General features: G+C 35.4%; 1 protein-coding gene across 1 annotated transcript in view; it reads left to right on the forward strand.

The window, feature by feature from the left end:
* Nucleotides 1-23,338, forward strand: part of PTPRQ (protein tyrosine phosphatase receptor type Q) — a gene marked incomplete at its 5' end in the record, with an annotated part of 122,712 nt that overhangs the window by 65,937 nt on the left and 33,437 nt on the right. The window contains 5 exons of the mRNA XM_079304496.1: nucleotides 9,367-9,699; nucleotides 15,892-16,013; nucleotides 19,615-19,801; nucleotides 21,931-22,175; nucleotides 22,794-22,860. Of these exons, the coding sequence (XP_079160622.1) occupies nucleotides 9,367-9,699; nucleotides 15,892-16,013; nucleotides 19,615-19,801; nucleotides 21,931-22,175; nucleotides 22,794-22,860 (954 nt within the window). The remainder of the gene's footprint in view (nucleotides 1-9,366; nucleotides 9,700-15,891; nucleotides 16,014-19,614; nucleotides 19,802-21,930; nucleotides 22,176-22,793; nucleotides 22,861-23,338) is intronic.

Below are 23,338 nucleotides of genomic sequence, written 5' to 3' on the forward strand. Positions count from 1 at the left end.
TGACATTTTTAAAAACACATGAGAACACCTTTTTCTATGTGTATAGTTATTTTCTTAATTTATGATCACTTATTATTTTTTGTCTTATAATATCTGCCATGCTCCTAATGTATTTAGTGTATTTGAGACTGTATGTCTGAAAAATTTTTGGGAGTGAAATTTTTGGTTTTTTGCTTTTACTAAGTGACAGTGATATGAATTCATTGACAATAAAGCTGAATTCAGGAAACTGAGAAAAATTTAGCCTCTAAAGCAAATGTTGTCAGAAGTTTTCATAGATAGGATTTTTTAAAGCAAGAAAGAAAATTGTGAGCCAAATCCAAAGAAAAAGGTAGACAGGTTTTCTGGCATTGAAGTAAAAAATTGTTACCCAAAGTCTGTCTTCCTTTTTCTCTCCACACACACATTTCACACCTCACCTAATCTTGGCAGTGCCTTCACTTGACATGTGAAACATGGAGATGATATTTTGTGCAAAACAGAGTTAGTTCTGTGAACAGCTATGTACATATCTTCTCAACTGAAAGTGGAGAGGAGCTGAAATCTAAATCCAGGAAACAAAGGCCTGTTTCAGTCCTCCAGTCAGGGATGATTTCTTGGGATTTTTTTCTTCTCTGATGATAGTTAAATATAAAAATAAAAAAATATATTAGGCAGGAAACATCCAGATAATATTTCACTTTTCTACTAAAATACAGGAGAAATTATTGCATTTATCTCTTTTGTGTGTGTGTGTGTTAAGTGATGTCAATTTATGCAGTAGAATTGAGGAGGTCTCTATTTCAGAAAAGCTGGGTAATTAGTAAACACAGGATGGGATGGCGGAGCATAATTGTACCCCACAAAGCCAAACCTAGCTATTGTAATACTTTCTTACTAAGTTTTTTAATAACTTAAAAGCTGAGTTACAGCACTCATTCTCATATATACTTCAACTGAAGGAGTGAATTTTCTCAGATCTGTCAAATAATAAACACAAGAGTCTTAGTTAGCAACAAGGTTTTGGTTCAGAATGACAAATGGAGGGGAGCAGCTTGGCTATGTAGACTTGAGTTGAACATTGTACTTGGAGGAGATCAGACTTACCCTTACTCTTAGACTTCCTATTGCTGCCTTCCTGAGTGGCATGCACCTCCACTGGATCCCTCCTGTCCACAAAGCCTTGGTCTCCCATTATGAGCTTTGATTTCCACTCATCTTAAAATTAGACTTGTGGATGTGCATGTCTGGATGAATCTAGACCACGCCTGTGTGTCAGCTGAACTACTGCTGCTTTGGTCCCAGATCAAATGGATGAGCTCCAAATGAGGACAAGCCCCTTGCTGGCATATTTTGGCCAACATTGTGAAAATAGCCATGGTTGTACTTTGATGACTGCCACTTCTCATGATACAGTCTATCCCACTAAAGCCTGGTCACATCTGTTATTTGAACTATGACATGGCACATTCATACACATTTCTGATTAAAATTTTCTGTCTAAATTGGCTTCCTCATCAACAGTTCCCCTACAAATGCTGCCAGTTTGTGATCCCTACTGGTCCCCCTCTGTCCAGAATCTTGTCAATTTAAGACATGCCTGGTTCATCTGTCCTCTTGTTTGCTCAGAAACTTCTGCTCATCAGCAGAGCTCAAAATCCAATTTTGAAAAGGCAAAGGCATTGTTTATGTATTAGACAAGAGCATATTCTTGTACAACATTTTAGAGTATTGGCTGCAAGTAATGTGGTGAGCTGAGCTGCTGTGCTCTATGTAGATGTGTGTACTCCTGTCTTTCTGGACATTTCTCAAATACAGGCAGAACACTCTGAGCTTTCTTTGACTCCATATCTGCTCATACACCATGGCTGCAGCTCATGGCCATGGCATGAGCTCAGAGCTAGAGCAAGACTGAGCCTGAGGATGGAGTTCAGACTTGGAGATAGTTGCATAGGAGGGATGTTACCCTCTGGTAACAGAGGGGAAGGGGAGACTTCCCAGGTGCTTCACATCTTGGAGAATGGGGGAAAGGCTTCTTGCAGTGTTAAAGAAGCCTAACACCTGAGAAAGTTAATTGTTGGGATTTCTGAGAAATTTGGAATTAGCTGTTAATTAGTCCTTGAGGAAAGACTGAGAAAGCTCTGGATTAAGCCTGGGCTTTAGGGAGCAACTGGTAAGGTCTTATGATCCACGCTATAAAGAGTCGTGCTTGCACAGGAAAAAACCCATGTCAGTCTTTATTTTGTAACAACATTTGTTTCATGTGTCTTGTCACTGGGAGTTTTCCTAAGTGAAGGAGCCACAGCACATGTAATTTTTTGCCACAAACTCTGCACTGACCCTTTCTTGCTTCATTGTTGCTTAGTCATATTTACAACAAACCAGTTATTATTAGGACATTTCCTTAGCTGTGTGTTTGCATGAATTGTTTTGTAGTGACTGGATACTAGGAATTGGAGATTCATGGATGGGAATGGAAACAGTTTTATAGCTGTTGTCAGCTTCTTATTTATGGTGGTCTAAGATTAGTCACAGAATATGTAGCCAGCACTGAGTCACTGACAATGCATTTATTTCTGACATAAAGTGAAATCGAATTTGGCTCAGGGTCTCACTGCATAGCATTTGACCTTTAAATTCTTGTCAAGATTATTTGCCTTTTTTGAGGTAAATTTGTTCATATCTGGGTACAATTAAACATGGATCATGAAGCTTAAATTTATGAGGAGATTAGTAGCATTTTGTGTCTAATCTAGCTCCATTGTCATGGTAAACCACCACTGCCAGGCTGCAGTATGTTATAAAAGCTGTCAGCTTTGTAGTGGTAGTATTAGTTTGTGATTAAATACGTTATAAGGGATATGAAAGATAATATAGTATACATACACATGCATAAATGAGTTAGGATTTTATGACTGGATAGATATCCTTGGATTACTTTCAAGATAATGCACATACTAAAATGAAATTTCTTTAAGTTTGAGAGAATTTTTAGAAGCAAGAGACATCCATAAAATAGTAGGAAACTTTTCCAAAAGGCACACTAAAACTGTGAATATTCAGTTAACTTGCAAATCTGGAGCAAGTGTAACAGTCATGCAGTTTAAAATAAAAACAGAATAAATAAAAAGCCACCTGGAGATATCCAAAGCATGACTAATAAAGAGGAAGCTGCTTTTGCTTTCAATTTTTTTCATTTAGATTTTTTCTTTATAGACTTTTCATTATTTTCTAAGAATATTAATCATATTGATTGCACTATTAAGACACACAGAGTAATTCCCCCACTTCTTCCCTTACTTCTAGTCATACCTGATATTATACCTGAGCACAGTCTTGGAAGAGGTTGAGGACAGTCCTTATCATTTGTTTTCTGCTAAACAAAAATTCATTCATATCTTACATTTAAAAGAAATATGGTTAGAAATTTGTCCAAGAAGCATTTTTTAATTTAATTTGGGCTTTATTTTCCAGTCCATTAATAACTTGTAGCTATACACAGAAGTGTGCCTTGTGAATAAAGAAGAGTGGTGCCTAAAGGAATTGGTGATGGGAAGTTTCTCTGGTCTTTTGGTGTGGAGGTGACAAATTAGCATCATCTTTTGTTACATTTGCACAAAATGTCTTTACTCTCTGCACAATGAACACTCTAAAGGTTCTGGATTTGTATCTCCAGTATGGAGGTTCCTATTGGAAAATGTGGGCTTTTTGAAATCAAGATTTTTGACAAGCAGAAAACAAAGCAAGGGTTTAAAGCCATCTTCACATCCAAGGAAATGCTGTTTCCTTCACCATAAATCCTTTTCTCAGGATCTGGCAGCTCATGACAGCTCTGAGCTCTGAGCTGGAGTTACATGATTTTCCTCAGAAGTAGTGAAGTAAATGACAGATGACCATGATGCACTGGAAGAATATTTAAGCCCATGCCCTTAAGTGGTTCTTAGGGCTGCAAGTAAGATGTGCAGTGCTGATGTGTTGCCCTGGTTATCCTGAGGAATCAGCCTGCTGCAGAGTCACTGTTTTGGAAATGGCATGGCCTCAGTATCCTCTGAGACTTAGGCAGAAAAGACCTGTGTGTCTCATATGTTCAATCCCTGCTGCAAGTTCACATTTCAAAATTGTATTAAAGCGAAATCATCCAAAAATTGGAATAAGAGTCTTTTAAACACTTCTTTCCAAGATGGCTAATTTTTTTCCCCAGATTTAATCTTTTTTATGTAATATTGATTTCTTTACTTCTTCTGATTAGTTGTTTGGTCTAAATTTAAGTTAATGGCTTTGAGGTTGATGTCAAATCTTTACTAGAAAAATGCACTATCACTCAGTTGCTGCCGAGGAAATTGTATTGATATTATTTTTATAAGAAGGTTGATAAAAATATACTATTAATACAGTATAGGGTAAAGGAATTTTTGTCTTTTTGTAGGGACTAGGTCAACTCTGCATTAATATATAAGAAATTATGGATACATATATGTACAATGCTGACATGGATTGTACCTACAGGTCAAATACAATATTTACTGAAAAGCAGTCTGTTTTATGGAAGACAGTTTTAAGCAGACAGTTTAATGGAAAGCTGAACATTTAAGACTAGAGTACAGGCAGCTTTTCACTACTTCTCTTTTTAGCTTAAAGAGGTGCATTTCTCTCTAGATTTTTCGGTCCTTAGATCCCACATTTGGAGACTGAGTTTTCTAATGTGCTAAGGGCTGAGAAATATGGTCCATAGAAGCTCTTTTAAGACGTGCTCTCAAGTGTGCAATTTCCTTTAAAGCATGTCTGATAGTGTCAGTCCCAAGTCATGAGAAAAATAGTCTACAGTTTTTTACATTTTTTATGTTAGCAAAATAATTTGGGTCCTATTCATGATGTACTTATTCATACTGAGCAGGATTTTATATCATGATGACTCTTCCTGAAGTTAGCATTTTATACTCGACTAGTATTTAGTGTGATCAGGGGTACTCATTTGTGTAATTAAGCTTTAAAAATTTAATAGATATAATAAAAACAGAATATTTATTTTCAGTTATTTTCTGAATACTTTCATTGGTGTGTACCCACTACTTTGTTCTGCTCTTTCCTCCTATTGATGCTCTTAATACTGCCCAACAGGCTTCTAGGCTGCCGCAGTTCTTTTAATTCAAACTCCAGCTACAAGCAGCTGTTCTGTAGGCAGACTTTTTTTTATTAACTTTGTTAGGAACTATGCCATATCATATTACTGTCTTCTGTTCACAGCCTGTGCAGCTGTAGCTGTTGCTTTCCACAAAACTCTCCACAGAAAGCCATAAGCTCTCTTTTCTCAGTAGATTTTTGTGTGTCCTTTGCTGCCCTTAGGTTATCTTTCCATTGTGAATAAGGTTTTTTCTACAAAGTGTTTTTGTTAGTTTAAACCAGTTCTAATGGTCGATTTCAACTTGATATGAGTCTTTGCACTGTGCTAGTGCTTTTTCTACCAAGAATTTATTTTATTTATGTTATCAAAATAAAAACTTAATCTCAGGGCAATCCACCAGCTTTGGAAGGGCTGATTAGCATTGTAGCCAGACAAGAATAGGGCCAAGATCTGCCAAACTAACTTCTATTCAGGTGTTTAACTTCCACACTCTTCAGTAACTTTTAGTTCTCACTTCAGTGAGAGCTCAGGCATATAAATAGGTTTTAGGGCCTTAAAATCCCATGTGTATCTGATTTCAGTACTTTTCACTGAAATTTAGCCATCATATGAACATATGAACAATGGTAGATGAACCTGAGAACACCTCATTCCTCTTCCACTCCAGAAACTGAATTCACCAGCATTTCATGGTTAGCCTCTCTGCCAGCTCCCTGGCTGCCTTTCAGAAGCTGAATTAGAAGCTATTAAATGGAAAATTAGGTGGAGTACATTGCACCAAATGTTTCAGACTTAGAAAATCTCCCAGCTCCCAGAGATAGCTGAATTCTAGCAAACATAATACAATAGGGAAAGACTGTGAGATACATGATGAGATTTAGGGGATCCTACGTATGATTCTTGGGGAATTTAAACTTGGGATTAGGTCAAGAATTCCCACTAGCTAATCAGAGCACAGTCCTCAGCAATTAATGTCTTACGATACTGCAATCGCAAACTTTTTCATGCCTTTCTTTCAATGCTTCTTTCTGGAAATTTGGATTAATAATACAATTCCCATTAGGTACATATCGAATTGTCAGTATATAAGAAACAGTAATAAGCCTTTATACAGTTCCAATGTAACCTGAAATAGTAATTGAAAAATATGCAGTTCTGGCTTCCATAATTTTTAGTGTGAACAGTGATCACTTCATCATAGTTAAGTCATGTTTAGAAAATTTAGACAAGCTGCATGATTACTCTAGGAAGCATGGAATGGTTCTTTCAAATCAGTACCATCTGTGGACAGAAAAAGTTGGGGGAATTTTAGTCATTCTTGAGGAATGGAAATCTGATTCTCCATGCTAGAGTAATTGTAATCCCCTTTGTATCTGTAACCCAATAGCATAGCTGTCTTGAGATTGTCTCTGAACACTATCACCAAGTTCAAGAGATGCTGTGCCACTGGGTGTCACTGCTCTTCACTGTGGCCCTAGGACCAAACCTCTTTGATCTGCTCGTTTCAGGTCACATCTTTTCATTTGTTCTAGTGAGGGATTACATTAATGTCTGATTTGTCTATGTAAGGAAGGAGACAAAATTAGCTTGATTTTAAACTGACTAAGGCTCTGATAACATTTTAAAGGTCTGTCTAGGCAATTACAGAGAAAATTTTACTGTGAATTCTGCTGAATGACCCTTGATTTTTAGGCTCAATATATTTTGTTTAAATGGGTTTTCATAAACTGGAAAAATGACAACAAAAATAGTTATCAAAGCTTTTGTGAGAAAGAAGAAATGCTTGTCTGGGAATCTGCTATCAGGATACCTGCAGGTTTATCTTTAAAGATGGTGGTTTTCATGTGGTGTTACTTACTGGGATAATCACAGGTGTTACCTTCAGCCTTGTGAAGATAATGTGTATGGGTGCCCTCAGCAGTCAGTAGGAAAAAGGACAGATAGAAAGAGAAACATAATTTCTTCACCCTCCATTCTTCCCCCACTTTAAGTGAGTTTGCCTCTCCAAATACAAGGAAAGCTCATGGAGGCTGGATTTATTTGCCTTTTATTAGTCTGTGAGAGAGCCAGCAAATCAGAGCCAACATCATTTTGCCTGATGTAATTTCTAGTTCCAGGAAAGCAAAGTGTCTTTTCCTTCTTTAGTGCAAAGTTGCTAATTTTCAGTTATTTTTGATGTCATCATCCATGTTGAAAATAAGGGAACAAGGTACTCTCCCTAAGAAGGAAAAGTCACCATGGTGACTAGACCATGAGCATTGCTCTTCCTGTACCTGTGACCAGTCTCTTCAACTTGCCTTGTTTTAGGTGCAGAGACTGCTGTTGTGCCAGCCAGGGCTTAGCCAGCTGCACATTTGGGCAAGTGAAGGAATATAAATAGTATATTTCCACCTTCCTACTAACACCCAGCAACAGACCAGCTACTATCTGCTTTATGGCAAACCCAAGCTTCTGTATTGGAATATAGCAAATAGTTACTCTTCTGTTCTAGCCTACATTTTATCATTATCATATTTGAGTGTGTAAGAATTCATATTTTTGCAATATCTTAACAGATATTAACAGCTTACATTACAAAAGAGTATAAGATTTATGGAGGAAAAATACAGATATTTTCTACTTACCATGTGCCTTTTCTCTGCCTTTATTTTCCATAAACTAGTAGTCAAACTAGAACATTGTGATTTACAGAAATAGCTAATACAGTTTATAGAGTTTTTATTAAAATATTGCAGAGCTTTATTTTTTTGAAAGTGGGTAAAAGAAGTATTATGTCTGCAAATCTGAGCAATCAGGAATGGTACTGCATGATTTGAGGTTTTTGACTCTTTTCTGTACTTATCTTCATGCTAATAACAACAGAGAAAAACAACTTTAATTTAGATAGCATGGAGTATAATGAAGTAAGTTGTCTTTAGAAAATGTTTTTTTTATATAGTTTGCTCTTGTTCTATGTCTGGTTAGTGTGTAGCAAGATGGGAACCTATGGGGCTGTTGGATGCTCTGGGGAAGAACAGGGGAAGATCTGTGCTTCTCTGCCTACTCCATCTCCTGCAAATTCCACCTGCCTTGGGTTCATTTGAAAGGATTTTAATTTCTCAATCTTTTCATCAACACAACTTTGTCTCATTCAGAATTTACATTTCTTGTTAAGCATCCATATTTAGTGGAGAAGTTTCAGCTTATTATATTGTGATGATTTTAATAAACAAATTATTGCAGACAAAGGCAAAGATCAGATATTCCCATAAGACTGAAAGAAAAGAAAAAGGAGTGTTTTCTCTTTCTTCCACAGTCTGGACTGGGAAGGTCCCAGACATTGGTCTGGGATCCTTTTTTTCTTTATGTAAGCCTTGGGATTTCTTCAGTTTCAGTTTGAGGATGTATCATGTGTTTTTCTTTTACCAGTGATACCTCTTCCCCCAAAGACTCTAAAGCACTTTTTAAAGCTATGTGCATACAATGATTTCTGAGCTGATTTTTCTGCAGTTCTTGCCATTGGGAGTATTAGTATTATCTTACAGAGTCTTAGAGATAATATTAGATTTCTCTATGACTATGTGATATAGCACAAAACCATATGTTGCAACTGGTCTGTGAAATCTGGGAATACACTGCTGACTCAATATAGACAGGGTAAATGTGTGTACATGTATATGTATGTACATATATGCACTGCTTCTGTCTCATGGGCATGAATAGAACCTGCATAAATAAATGGAAGCCAAGTTGGTAGGAAGTTTATTTTTCATCTTTTCTCTTAATATTCTTGTAACACACTTCTATAACACTAAACAAATATATTGTGGGTATTGATACTTTGCATTCAGAAGGTGAAACAGGAGACTTATGATACTTACCTCGACCTGTTGTGTGAGAATTTCATATAATAGCAAAAGAGAGGGAGATACAGGAGTATTTCTAAATGAGAGATGAAGAATCCCATTTAGAACCCACAGCAAAAGGTGTTATATGTAGGGCAAAAATAACTTTGTGTCCATTAGCTGAGACATAGCCCCAAAAGTCACACTAGAAATGTCACACCTTTCAAAGCTACATGCCTTGCCTGAAAGAATTTTTCTTTATTTCAAAAAGTATAGTAAATTCATGCCACTTAAATATGTACAGTGTGATTCATGGCATTGGAAATATTGTTGAATCTTGGTTTTTAGATATGCTTTTTAAAATATTTTTTCAACAGTGGATAAAAGTAGTATAGCTGGAATAATTTTTTAAAGGTATCTTACATTTGTTTCAATCTGCAGTTCCTAGTGCTCCCAGGGATATTGTTTTTTCTAATGTGCAATCAACAAGTGTGACCTTGCATTGGAGATCACCAAAATCTATCCTTGGCTACTTTCAAAACTACAAGATTACCACGCAGCTACAATCCACCCACTGCAGTAACTGGGAAGCTATGGAATGTATTGAATATGAGATGCATCAGTATTTATATGAAAATGTCATGGATGACTGGATAGAAAATACAGTGTATGGACTGAAAAAATACAGATGGTATAGATTTGCTGTTGCTGCCAGTACAAATGCTGGTTATGGCAGTTCTTCACCTTGGATTTCAACTCAAACCCTTCCTGGCTGTAAGTAGGCACGTCTGTCATGTCTCATAATGCTATAACAATGTGATGTTCATCTAAACAAGCAAGAGCTCTTGGTAGAAGTTATTTCTTCATAGACCTACAACACTGGTGAAGTCAACAGGGGTCTATAGCAACCTCTTGACCTATGATATATATTTTTATATATTTATATTATATAAATTATGTGGTAGGTATACACTATTCAGATGTATTTTGTATACTCTTGTATTTACTGCTTACTCAACAACAGTTTCAATCCTCAGCCGTACTACATGTGTAGACTTGGTAAGTCTGAATTTTTGCTAGTGTGAGTTGATATGCCATTTTTCAGTACAATTTCACCTGTGGAAGGTGCTAATGAAAAAAGTATTTTTAAAATTCATTAGCATTGTAATATTTCCTGAAATTCTGTTGTGTGGTTTTGGCAATGGAATTTAAGCAATTGTTTGAGAGGAATTAAGATTTCTTTCCAAAACCATATCCACCTACAGAGTTTACTAATCAGATTTGCCATGTGACATACAGAGGATTGCCATGATACATATTAGAACTCTCATGCCTCAGCTGAGGATTTAAATTTCTAAGAGAAGAGATAGTTGTCATAAATGATTCACCACTAAATATTTCAGAGAAAGGAGCATGAAACATAAATTATTTATGCAGTTGTCATAGGGATATATGACCTTCCCTACCAGTTTGCAGCCATCCTAGGATAGAGAATATCTGAGATCTGGCTTATAGTTTCTGTAAAACAACAGAATCACCATGAGTTGCCTGACTTAATCACAGCTCTTTAGTCATTTCCCCTTGCTAATTAATAATAATAATGGAGCTACCAAGTACTGGGACAGCTGTGTACCAAGGACTACTCAATTGTCCAGATATTTACCTTGTCTCACTCAAGATTTTTATAATCATGTGATATGAACACAGGAGGCTTTGGACACTGTGATAGTAAACATCATAACAGCCTGATATGTTATAAAGCTCAGAAGTAGTCCTTTGGATTGAGAAGTGCTGGAATCAGCTGCAGAGTCATTCTCATATTCACTTACTTTGTCCAGTGACTCTTCTGGAGAAGTTCTGCCTGTAAATCAATGCAACATTTTATATTAAGAGGAAGAAAAAAAAACCCAGATGGAGCAGAAAATAGACAACGGCAGTTCTGCAGCTCTTAAGCCAGCAACTCTGGGGAGATTTCTTACTATTAAATTGATAGAACTCAGCTGCAGACACATGCAAATACTTTTCAAAAATTGTTGCTGAGTTTACAATAAGGATTTAAACTGGATGGAGAAGCAGATAATGAAAACACATATAATTGCATGAAGTTAGGATGCTTTTTATTATTTCCTTTTTGGACAGTGCTGATTTGGTTTAAGAGAGAGCTACTTTCTTATCCAGTCCCACTGAGAACATGGTAGTTATAATCATAAATATCTCAAGAGACTGCACAAGCCCTTTCCATGCCAATTCAGTGTCATTCTCATCAGCAGGTCCTCTGTGTGCTCTATTAGATAGTTTAAAAGTGGTGGGGTCAAAGTCATAAAAGTTCCACCAGCTCTTCCAGCCCAAGTGTCTGGGGCTGCTGACCTGTATCTGTGGTGATGGAAGTAGGCAGCAATGAATTTCCTGTGAGTAAACTGGTGACACATCAGGAGATAAGCTATGGAGTCAAGAAAGCATGAGCATTAATCCAAATATCATGTCTGGGCACTGATCTTTTTCCTGGGGTAATGGCAATCAGCTGAGGAGAAAAAAAAGGGAGGAAGGTGACATGACACATCTGGGTAGCCAGCTGGCAGCTCCATCGTGCTTCAGCAGTGCTGGGAGCATCCATGAGCAGTGGCTGATCTTTAGCAAGGGCATGTTTCTAGGTACCGCATACTTTTCAAAGCCTAGTTTTTAAAATTACTGTTAAAAACCTCCTCAGTTCTGCTCTTTCTTTTGCAAAAGCTACAGCCTGTATCAGAAAAGAGAAATTCGGAAAGCACCAATCAGATTTGGCACTCTGTGCAGCCTTGCAAATTGTATGCAGAAAACAGGTGTTGATCTCCCTCTCCTTTCCCTCATGGACAGGGCCAAGCATCCTCTGGATTAGCCTGCTGATACACAGCCAATATGCATGGTCTGTTAGGGCTTAAGAGTGCTTAGCTGCTATGTAAAATACCCTGAGTACTTAGCCCATAAAATCAATGGGAGTTGTGTTTGCACATTTGAGGGCAGAAGTTAGGCACTGTTACACCTGATTTTCAAAAGGTGCCCCTGCAAGGTGTTGCTTCTACCAAAGGTAACTTTACCTTTGATGTGAAATAATAGTTAAAGGATTTTTTCTTCATAATTTATTGGGTTCTCAGAAATTTTTGTTTCTCTCAAGCCTAAAGAAAATATTAAACTGTTATATTCAGGAGGTTATTTATTATCATATCCAGGAGGAGCATTTAAGGTGAAAACTCTTAAACTCATGTCCCAGAATATAAAGAGAAGAAACTTCAAGAGCAGCAAAAATTACATAAAAGAAATCCCAAATATTTTTTACAAATTTGGAGGATTTTATTGTTGTGCTAAAACAGAAATACCTAATTATTCTGACTAACCAGAGAATAAGGTGAGCATCTTAGCTTTGCTTCAATTGTTCATTATGAAGACAAATGGAAGGCCATAGGAATTATTATCAAGATTATTTAACTCATTTGCAAGTTTAAAAAAGAAATAAAATGGCAGTGTTCTGTACTGAGAGTGGCTGTAGAGTTACTCTGTGAAATATTATGGAATGTTAGTACAGGCCAGTTTTCACATCACACAGATAAACCGTTCATCCTTCTGTTTTGCAGATTATCCTCCCAGGAGCTGTCTTACTGTCTCATAAAGTAGTGTTATGGCACCATTATTACTTAGCTGATTGATTACCCAAGAACCAAATCTATTCTACAAGATTAAACATTTTCATCATAACTTAGATTTATATAGTTACCAGCACAGAAGATCACAGTGTTGTGTCACAGTAAGGGAAAGGGCAAGAAATGTTTTCCTTAGCTATGGAAAGTTTGCTCCTTCACACATGCACCTACCCCAAGTTTCACTATTACATTTATGAGGAGAATAAGATCAGCTGAACTTAGGTTTTCTGAGAGAACAATAGTCGTGGAGGGTCAGTGTTAAATGAAAAATGAATGACAGTGAGATCACTGACCTCATTTTGGATCTCAGACAGTTACACAATGCAATGCTTTTTGGTAAACTGCCAAGTCCCCTAATGCCAGGACATACTGAGGTACAAAGGAAAATCCCAGATGTTCAAATGTCCCATGAAGACTAGGACATTGAAACATGGGGCAGAGGGTTATGCTGCTCTTTTCAGCACCTTCTTTCCCAATCCCTGCTGATACCCAGTTGCTTGGTACTATTAAAGAAATGTTTCTGTGTGATGAAAAGTAATGAGATTTCATGTTTTTTTATGTGTTCTTTCTTCTGAAAGCTTTGCCTGGGAGAACTTCTTTTTCTTTGTTCATTACATTTCCTCAAAAGTCAAAATAACCTAATGATTAAAAATTAAATAACTAAACCACTTGCTTAATTTTTGCTGCGAAAGTGAAAGAAACAGCTGATTCTAACAAAACTGGCAAGCATGAATTTCAGTTGGAAAACTGGAGTATTCAGTCTTATTTTTGAGGATTATGCTAAATGATGGGCTCTCCAGACTTACTTCAACTAACACACTGAACTGCTGCCTTAGCATCAGGACACAGATGGATGGGAAAGATGACCCTGACCTCCATAAGACCCACATTCCTGTGCAAGGATAGAAGCATGATAATCAGGAAATGACGGTTATTAGTTACAGAAAATGCATTATTGTGAAAACCAGGAGAAAAGTGCTTATGAGAGGAAGTGATTGGATTATGAGGGAATGAGAGAATAAGACTAGGTCATTTCTCCAGAGTAAATTGCTGTGATTTATAAGAGAAAGGGGGGTAGTGATATCATGGCTTCATGTTGACCAGATTCATTTCACAAACAAACCTAAATCAGAATGTGGCAGTTATCCACTGAATCAATCACTGTTTTAAAAAAGTTGTTTTTTGTAAGGCATGAAACATGTCAGATACCTTTCATTCAGAAAATTCATTCAGAAAATATTCCTACATTCAGTATGATTTGGTTTATGTCTGATATTTTACTTTTCATAGTGAAAATAAACCAGGTACTAATGCTTAGACACACTTTAGATAAGCAACTTAAATATAGGATGCTCAATCAGAATTTTCTTACAAATACCTATAAATATATCAAGGATAAACTGCATATGGAAATTAACCATATAAGTAACTGCAGACTGAATAATTTGTAGATTAGATTATGCTTTAAAATTATTTCACCCCATCTAATGCATAACTGCAGTCTATTGGTTCTATTAAAAACAATGGAAAATTGTATTTGGAAACTTGGTTGATTTGAAAACTAAGGCTCAAGAAGCTATATATATTTTTCAGAAATTTCATTTTGCAATAAAGCAAATAAATATCATTGCCATAGTTACTGGAAGCATTGTTTGCACTGAAAGACACCGTTTGGTAACAAGCCTGATATACATTACCTTAAAAAATAAAATTTGTGCTTATTCTAATTTTCAGGGAACTTGCTTGCCCTTGTATCTTGGTTTATCTGTTGTAGCTCCTCACTTCACAGCCAGCCTTCTCTGAGCACTCTCCTTTTTTTACCATCCCTCCTGTGCATTCACAGTTCATTCAGTTACACTCTTCATCCAGTTGTTCCATGCTATTCAGTATTTTTGGGGACTGCTTCCAACGGTTGAATTTGATCCTGCCTATAAAGTCCTGTATATTCCTGCTAAGCCCAGCACAAGAATCTAATTCCTGTATCCAACTCCCTAAACTCATCATAGCACCTTACCTAATCTCAAATATTTCTGTTTTATTCTGCAATGATGGTGCCAATTTTTTGCCTCCATAGTGCAAAATTTTATTATTTTCCTCATTAATCTTTCACACATAATTGCAACAGCTACCTATTTCTTTCCATGTTCTTTTCCTTTTCCTACTCTGTGTTTTTCCTGAACAACTAAGTAGCCTTGTATACCCTCCAATTTTTTTTCCTCATTTAGCCCTCTTACCTAATGATTAATGGTGGCAAACTACACATTCATGTGTTAATCTTGTTTGAGAAAAGACACTGCATCTTCTGATTAGCATAGGTATGATTGCTTTAGTAACTTTTTATAATATGCTGTTAACTGATATGTATATTTTTGTGGCAGATTGAAAAGAAGGCACCATGAAGACAGGTTCTGGAAATACTTACAGATATGTTGTTGTTTTTAACAGGCTGTTCAGTGATACTTACCACAGTTGTCTTTTTTTTTGTAGTAGATCCAAAAACAACATACCCTGGAGCCAAGTTCTGTGATTGTCTATAAATCTGTTGTCCTTCTATTCCAAATTTTATTTTCCTGAAATTTAAATGGTTATTATGGAAAATTAATATAATTTACTGAGAATTGCTGAATTGTTATTATGATTTCATTAAATTCTTGTTCAGTAATAAGAAATAACTAGGTTAATTCACATATCAACTCAACAAATGGAAATTTTCAGGAATCCCTTTCCTTAATGTGAACATTCTTACCCTCTTTCAATTCTTACCACTTCTTTTGTTTGGGTTTTCTGTAGTGTCTCAACATGTTAAGAATAAGTTGAAAGGAAATGTAGAAAATTATTTCTACTTGTACTTTCCAATACTGCTGGAATATTTTTCTAGCATGCAGAGCATCTGTCTTTTAACAATTTCTTGTTCTTTGAATGATTGATTTAACATAAACAAATACATTATGCTTGTCTATTTGTATAAATATTTGCATATATTTTGCTTGTATCATGTGAAATACTGATAAAGAACTTGTAATTATAAAACACTATAATCTCAATTTAAGATGAAGTCATAGGCAGTCCATACTCTAGTAAAATTGTAGTGATTACAAGGAAAGACGTATTTCTAAATCACATGGTGTGACTTACATATGAAAATAAGGAAAAATCAGTTATTCAAGCAGCATGTATTCCTAATTGTGTGACAAAGTTTTATTTTCAAATCTCTACTGGCCATTAAAATTATGCTGGGTTATTTTTTGTTCACTTCCTTGGCCATGATTCATATACACATTTTTCTTTTCAGCTCCAGATGGTCCTCCAGAAAATGTGACTGTTTTAGCTACATCTCCTCACAGTATTAATGTCAGCTGGAGTGAACCTGCCATCATCACAGGACCAACGAGCTACCTCATAGATGTTACCTCAGTAAGGCAACTCTGTTTTACTCTTAGTGGTTAGACAGATGCTTGGGGATATCAATACCACAGCAGATGTTCTAGAATTTGTAGGACAGACATTACTGTACAGAAAACCATTTAATTTTGTCTATTTCCACATAAATTCTGCATAAGAATGAATTGTACATTTTTTAATTTATTAATGGGAGGTAATTGTACTCAGGAAAATAGTAGTTGAGCTTTGTGGAAATGGACTTCTTTTTAACCATAATGACCCTTTCTTCTTCAAAGGAAGGAAAGGTTCATCACAGTGATTTTACAAAGCCAAGTGGAGAGCCTAGCAAAAGGAAATGACTTGTACAAAGTTACACCAGAGGGCAAACTTTAAAGTCAAACTCGATTTCCCACTTTGCACTTGGTGCTCTGTCCATCAGATTAGCTGTATTTTGCTAGCGCAGTAATAAGACTTCTTTCTCCTTGATCTTTATAACAAAAAAAAAAAAGCTGACATAAGAGAAAAAATGCAGTGGCTTTTCTCTTTTCATCCTCTACTGCACTTACAAAACTCCTTAAAACCACCATTAATAAATCCCATTTCCTGCCCTGTGGCAAGATAGGCATCTTTCTAAGTTCAATCACATGAGAAGTAGGATATAGGTTCCATGTTCTGCCAGGAATTATACAGACAGACAAGGCTATAAGTGAAAATAGAAAGTAGTTTACCAGACATCGCCCAGGAAAAGTTGCTGTTTGGAGTTTCAAAATTTTTGAATCAGTCTGTTAGGTATCAGGAAAAAAATTAAAGTCTACTTCAAACTATTTAAGCCTTTAAACAGAAAGGTAGGTTTTCTTAGAAGAGAGTAAGATTATGTGTGCATTTTTCTGAATTTGTCATAAGAATTACAGATCTGCTAATGTATTAATGCTGATGTATTTCTGCAATCAAAATGCCTTAGGAGATCAGTAAAAAAATACCAAATATTTTTAAGCTACTCAGTACAATTACAAGAGACAGTAATGTGTAGTCCTGTAATTTTCTCTTCCTCTAAATTAATTGTAGAGTATGTAGAGTGAAATCTGCTCAGTTCTCAACATCTTACTGCAGTAGAATGGCAGAATAAAAAATGTGCAACTAGGGGAGGATTACAGGGATAATTGCTTGGCCTGATGGGTTGGTCATTAAAACTACATAGCAAGTTTTATTTCTAATTAATGAAGTTAGTGAAGTCTACTTCCTTGTGAAAAATTCCTGTCATTTTTGACTAAACAGCATTTTAGTGCATCAACAGGAAAATATTTCATGGTTTTTATAAAACTTAAAAATTCAGTTTTCAAAGCTTGATTTTTTTGGGTTTAATATTTTATCAATTTGTATTGAAACAATTTACCCTCTGTCTGATAATTCTAAAATTATAAATTATGTCATCTCAATCTATACTCTGAAAATATTATAAATAGTTTATCAATATAAATTATGATAAAACTCCTGAAGGAAGATGATCTATGGAATGTTCCAGGTGAACTTGCCCAGAATTTGAGAGAAAATTAAAAAAAACTGTTTTAAATCTTCAGTTTGGAAGACCAGTTTGGTTTTTACAAAGTGTGGTTTTTTGGGTTTTTTTTCAAGTATATTTCAGATAACCAGCTTTTTTGTTTATGGACTCCTTATAATTAGATGTTGTCTGTCTAATGATCGGTAACTACAGGTGCCAGTTCTGTAGAACTTTAGTAGACAAACCTACTCCTTCTTAAAGACCAATAAAGCTATCAGAATTTTTTCAGTGAAATTTTTAGTATATATTTTATTGTCCCAGTGGAAAATTTTTATGAAGACTCCAAATTCCACAAGCTTTCAGTATGTATAACTTTACTCATTTTTATTCTCAACTATCTTTAAATATTTATAAAAATAGCATCATAGAACAAAATAATTCAGGTTTCTCCACTGTTATATACTAAAAGTTAATAATTTATATTCATAACTGAATATGTTAGAATTCTGCTTGAATTACTAGGATATATATTGCAGTTTGAAGGATCAGAAAACCTAAAAAGTACTCCATTATTTTTTCTCCAAGACGTATTTTAGTTTGTCTTACTGTCTACTATAATTAGAAGTTCTTCTGAATAAAATATTTCAGGAAATGGGTAAAGAAAATGGAACTTAGCCATTAAATTTCATGAAGAATAGAAATACTTTTAATGATGTAGTGCTGTGATTGTACTTCAGCTGTTAAATAAATATTTATATGCCAGATTTTTGATAGTCAGAAAGAAGAAAATATTTCAGCTCTTGATGGCTATCCCAGGAAATGAATGTCTGTGTAATTCATCAGAAAGTTTAGTTCAGGTTAATTCTCAGTGGGGATATATGCCAATCTGTCAAATAAATGGTATGCTTGGGCTATTCTAATGTTTTATCAGCTGCATTTAATACAGATTTTGTTCAGTGGGAAAACTACTGTACAGCTACCTAATTCTCTTTTCAACTTACACATTGAAGAAACAATAATAAAAACATTATTAACTGAAGCAGTGGGAATATATATAAATACAATTTTGTAAATGATACTTGACAAAACACTAAAAATCACCCATTTCCCCCCTTTTTTTGTTTTTGAAGCTACCATTACAAGTGATTAACTTGATATCAAGTCCAACACTGGAGATTTTCCTACAGAACTACAGATTATTTGAAATTTAAGGATGAGAGGCATCCACAACGTGATACAACCCATGGCTTGCTCCAACACAGAAACAAGTGTGCCAAAAATATTCCTCAAAAATGATTTGTTATCTTTTTCATATAATATCCAGAGCTGAAAATTGCTCATCAACCCTCAATAGATTGTTTTAGTCTATAACTAAATTAATAGTCATGGTTTAGTTAAGTTTTTAAGTATATCATTGCAGATTGTGCAATTTTAAAATCTGGTTGGTATTTGTGTAAGTAAAATTTCTATTTGTATTTTTATGAACACTGTAAACAGTGGATTATCTTCATTTTATTAACATCCTTTCTTATATTTTAAGTTATTACTAGGTCTCTTATAATCCTCCTTTTTTTATATTGAACCTTAAAGCTTTCCAGCTTTTCTAGTGGGAGAATTAATCCTTCCCAACTCTCTTCTAAAAAAGAACTTCTATTAACATAACCAAAGAAGAATTGCACTTTCTTCTGTTGTATCGACATTATATATTGCTGCACAACTTTCCAATTGTATTCCAAACAATCTTCTGCTATATAACTGCTCATCTTTTGGACCTTTGCCTAGTTTGATGCCTGCTCCAGGTCACTAAAATTGCCCCGGCCCAGTGTCTCCAAATTGGTTCATGCTTACTTGGTGTGAGACAATTCCATCCAAAGAGCCCTTGAGTGTCCCATGAAGTGCCACATTCATCACATGGGCTAAATGGGAGTGTACTCCCCAGAACAGCTTTGTACTCTTGGTATCCAGAGACTTCTTGTGAACCCTTCTATATAACTAGTTAGGAAAGTGGAAGAATAAAAGTTAAATAAGATGTTTATAACAAAAGTAAATAAAATGTAAATAAGAAATAATAATTTCCTTCTTTTGCTATTTCAAGCATTGTAACAACTTTTAAAAAATTTTACTGGTCTTTTACAGGTGGATAATGAAAACTATAAAGCTCAGTTTCTGAAGACAAATGAGGAGGATAAAGTCTTAGAAATTTCAGATTTGAAAGCATTTACGAGGTATTCTGTAGTGATCATTGCCTTTACAGGGGATGTTAATGCTGCACTCCTAGAAGGCAAGGCTAGTTCCCCAGTAATTGTCTCCACTTTTGAAGCAGGTTTGTAATTTTTTCTATTTGATACAGATCAAAATTCACAGTTTTTCTTCAATTTTACAAATACATGAGGACTTTTAAGACAGGGTGGGCTTTAAATACAGATTTGTCCCCACAATATTTTTTCCTTAATATTATAAAGGTGTCAGACAATAAAAAAGGGATGGTTATAAATACTCAAATTTACCTTTAGTTATGCTAGGATCCTACCTTGCTCCATGTAAAATTTGGATATGTGGAACACAGCCAACTAGATTACTTCTATAGCCAATGAAGAGAGAGGTTCCATCTATACATTAACATATATATGAGATACCTATTTTAGACAGGGATAACTCCATTTTGGAGGTACCTGTTAAGAGACTACTGAAAACTCCATACGACATCCTCGGTTTGGTACAAAATTTAAACATACAAAATTAAGTGAAGTGAATCCTACCTTTAATAAATGGTATGTGTGCAGACTTGAGGTCATTATCTGTGCATCTCAGTGGAAGCAAGTTGCTAGTGAAGGCCCATAGGAAACTCTGTGTGAGTCAGCTGCTCCACAGATTCTGAAAAATCTGGAGAATGACCTAGATATTAAGGTGACAAAAGTAGATGATGCTGTTAAATTAGTCTGAGAGATGTAACAGAAAAGCTGATAGCATTTGCATTTGCTTAGAAAACTATAAATTGTACAAAATAGAAATATGTACATGGGGAAGATACAGTCCTTACTTTACATATGTAAATCATGGTTATGGTCTATTGTCTTTGCTGGTTTTGAATTGTTTTCTGTTGTTTAAACAAACAAACAAGCAAAATGCTAAACATATTTTCTCAAGAGGTATTAAAGTTCTGTTTCATTCAAACTAATTACCACCTGTGTATAAAGCATAATTACTTTATCTCTAGTGAAGCCTGCTGTGGAACAACATTTTTAGTTCCATACTCAGGTTAATGTCAGATTTAATTGTACTACACAGTGACTTTATAATTTATCCTTCCTTTGATGTATGACAACCCAAGGCCTCTATTGATATTATACATACATATATATATATATATATATATATATATATATGATATGCTCTTTTTCTGTGGAAAATGACTGAACTATGTGGTAGCTGGATCTATTCTGAGACAGACAGCATCCTGAGGTACCTTTTCTGGTAGCCATTTTCCTTGTGTAAATATGTGATATATTAGGAGTTCAGTAACTTTAGAGAGGAACAGGTTTTTTTTCCATCTCATCTTGTTTTATCTGGTTGGTACAGCTTAGCATACAGCTTAGTTAGGCCAGTCAACACAGACTTACTCTGGAGAAGCCTCAGTAAGCATTTGTTGGCTGGTATAAAAAATGTGGGAAATAGGACTACTGCATCTAAATCCTTGGCTGAAGGAATGTGTTTACCTCCCGTTACTTGATTTCACTATTTAGAGGTCATGCTGCATACTTGTCTGCTCAGGTAGAGCAATAAATATTTAGCTGCCTGGAAAGAATATTGCAGCCTTTTCTTTCAGAAAGGGACATTGGAAAAATGATTTATACCTTTGCTGTCCTGAGAATAAGCTACTGGAATCAGCATTTGACAAGAAACTGCCTCCAGGAAAAATGCATGTTGTGCTTGTGTCTAGGCATCAGTTTGTGGAAAATTTTCTCCTGAAGATTTAGCTGTGATAAGCAGAGACTCTCAGGAGCACAGTGGGTTATTTATATGTTAACAGAGGAATACTCTGCTGTTCTTAGAAAGGAATACTCCCTGACTCTTGCTTCTTGCTTGTCAGCCTGTGCAAGGATTTGTCTACCCCAATTGTGTTTCAAGGTATAATGCTTTCAGACTTTCTGAGAAGATAATCAGAAAAAGATTTCCTGAGTAGATACTACTGAGTGTCATCTAATCATTATTTTAAAAGTTTGTTAGCATTCAGTGCCATCATTAAGAAAAGGAATTTAGTAGATATTTGACTTTTTATTGTGTTTATGAATATTTGCATATTCAATAAGTATTTGAGAATTTTTTATAAAAAATGGAAATGTCAATGAAATAATACTGATATAGACAAAATATAATTTTAATTTTTCAGGTTTTACTCTAATAGTAATAGTAGCAAACTGATTAAGTGGGTCATTGAAATATTTATTTTAGTGCCTGAAGACCCACCTAACAACATAACTTTTCAGAAGATACCAGATGAAGTAACAAAATTCCAAGTAACATTTGTGCCACCATCTGAACCAAATGGAAATATTCAAGTGTATCAAGCTATGGTTTACAATGAAGATGACCCTGCTGCCATCCAGATTCACAACCTTAGTGTCATTGAAAAAAAAGATCAGTCAGTCACTGCCATGATAGAAGGACTAAAAGGAGGAAATACCTATAATGTCAGCGTAAGAACTGATACATTTTGGGGGGATGTTCTGTTTTGCTTTTTTTTCTTTGATATAAGAGTGAGATTGGTTTGAAACTTTGGCTGAATATGAGATTTTCATGCCAAGAATGTTAGTTGAGGTGCAAAGAGAGGCAAGTCTGAGGAACAAGGAGAGCAAGGAACAGGATAGAGTGAGTGGGAGCAGGATGCATCACTAGTCTGGATGACCAGTTCATGTGCTTAGCAAAGCAATTTGTGACACATAGTCAGAAGCACAAGACTAAATTTCTCTCTTAATTCCAGTACAGCATTGCTCACTGGACATGAAAGGTCTAGTTCTGCAAGAGAGCTTGCTAGAAGTATGTGCATGAAGTACTTTAAATGGTCCGAGACTGGGACAGGAGAGGAGGAAAGATCATTCTTTAAGAGAGCTTGGTTACTGCTTTTGTAAGAGCTGCATAATAAGCAATGAAGTGTTACCATACTTAGGATTTCTAAGCAATATAAAATAAGTTCTAGCCTAGTGAATGACAAAAGGAGTGTTTTGGCATTAATTGTTGCTAGAGATATATTGGCCAGAATTGTCCAATATGAAACTATTACAATACTCATTGAAACAAATGTTTGTTTTTTTAAGGTGTATGCAATTAATGGTGCTGGTGCAGGGCCAAAAATTCAATTGAAAATAACCATGGATATCAAAGGTATGTCCCATAAAGTACACTGTACCTGAAATCTCTATAATTCTGAATAAATTGCTGTTCCACCTGAGAGCACACAGCTGTGTGCCTTGAGCTATTATTTAGAATCTGTATAATGCAGGAACAGGAAAATATAATTGATCCCCTTCAATTGTAGTGTTCAGTTTTGCTGATCATTTGCTATTTGTATGCGAATCATGCCATAAAGCACATCTAGACTCACTGAAGTAATCATATCAAGTTCAATATTTTAGTTACCATCAGCAACCAGCTTAGAATATGACATAAGAATAGCTAAGTATGCAGGATCACAGTTGTCAAAATAAACAAAGTCATTGACTAATATTAGTTGAAAAATTAAAACTCACTCTTATTATTGTTTTTTCTTTAATTGAAAATCATATACATTTATAAGAATATAGTTTTTAGAGGCTTAAGACAGTAAGTAGAACATTAGGTCTGAAAATCTGTTGGAGATTTT

Source organism: Erithacus rubecula (assembly GCF_903797595.1).
Source record: "Erithacus rubecula genome assembly, chromosome: 4".
Lineage (NCBI taxonomy): Eukaryota > Metazoa > Chordata > Aves > Passeriformes > Muscicapidae > Erithacus > Erithacus rubecula.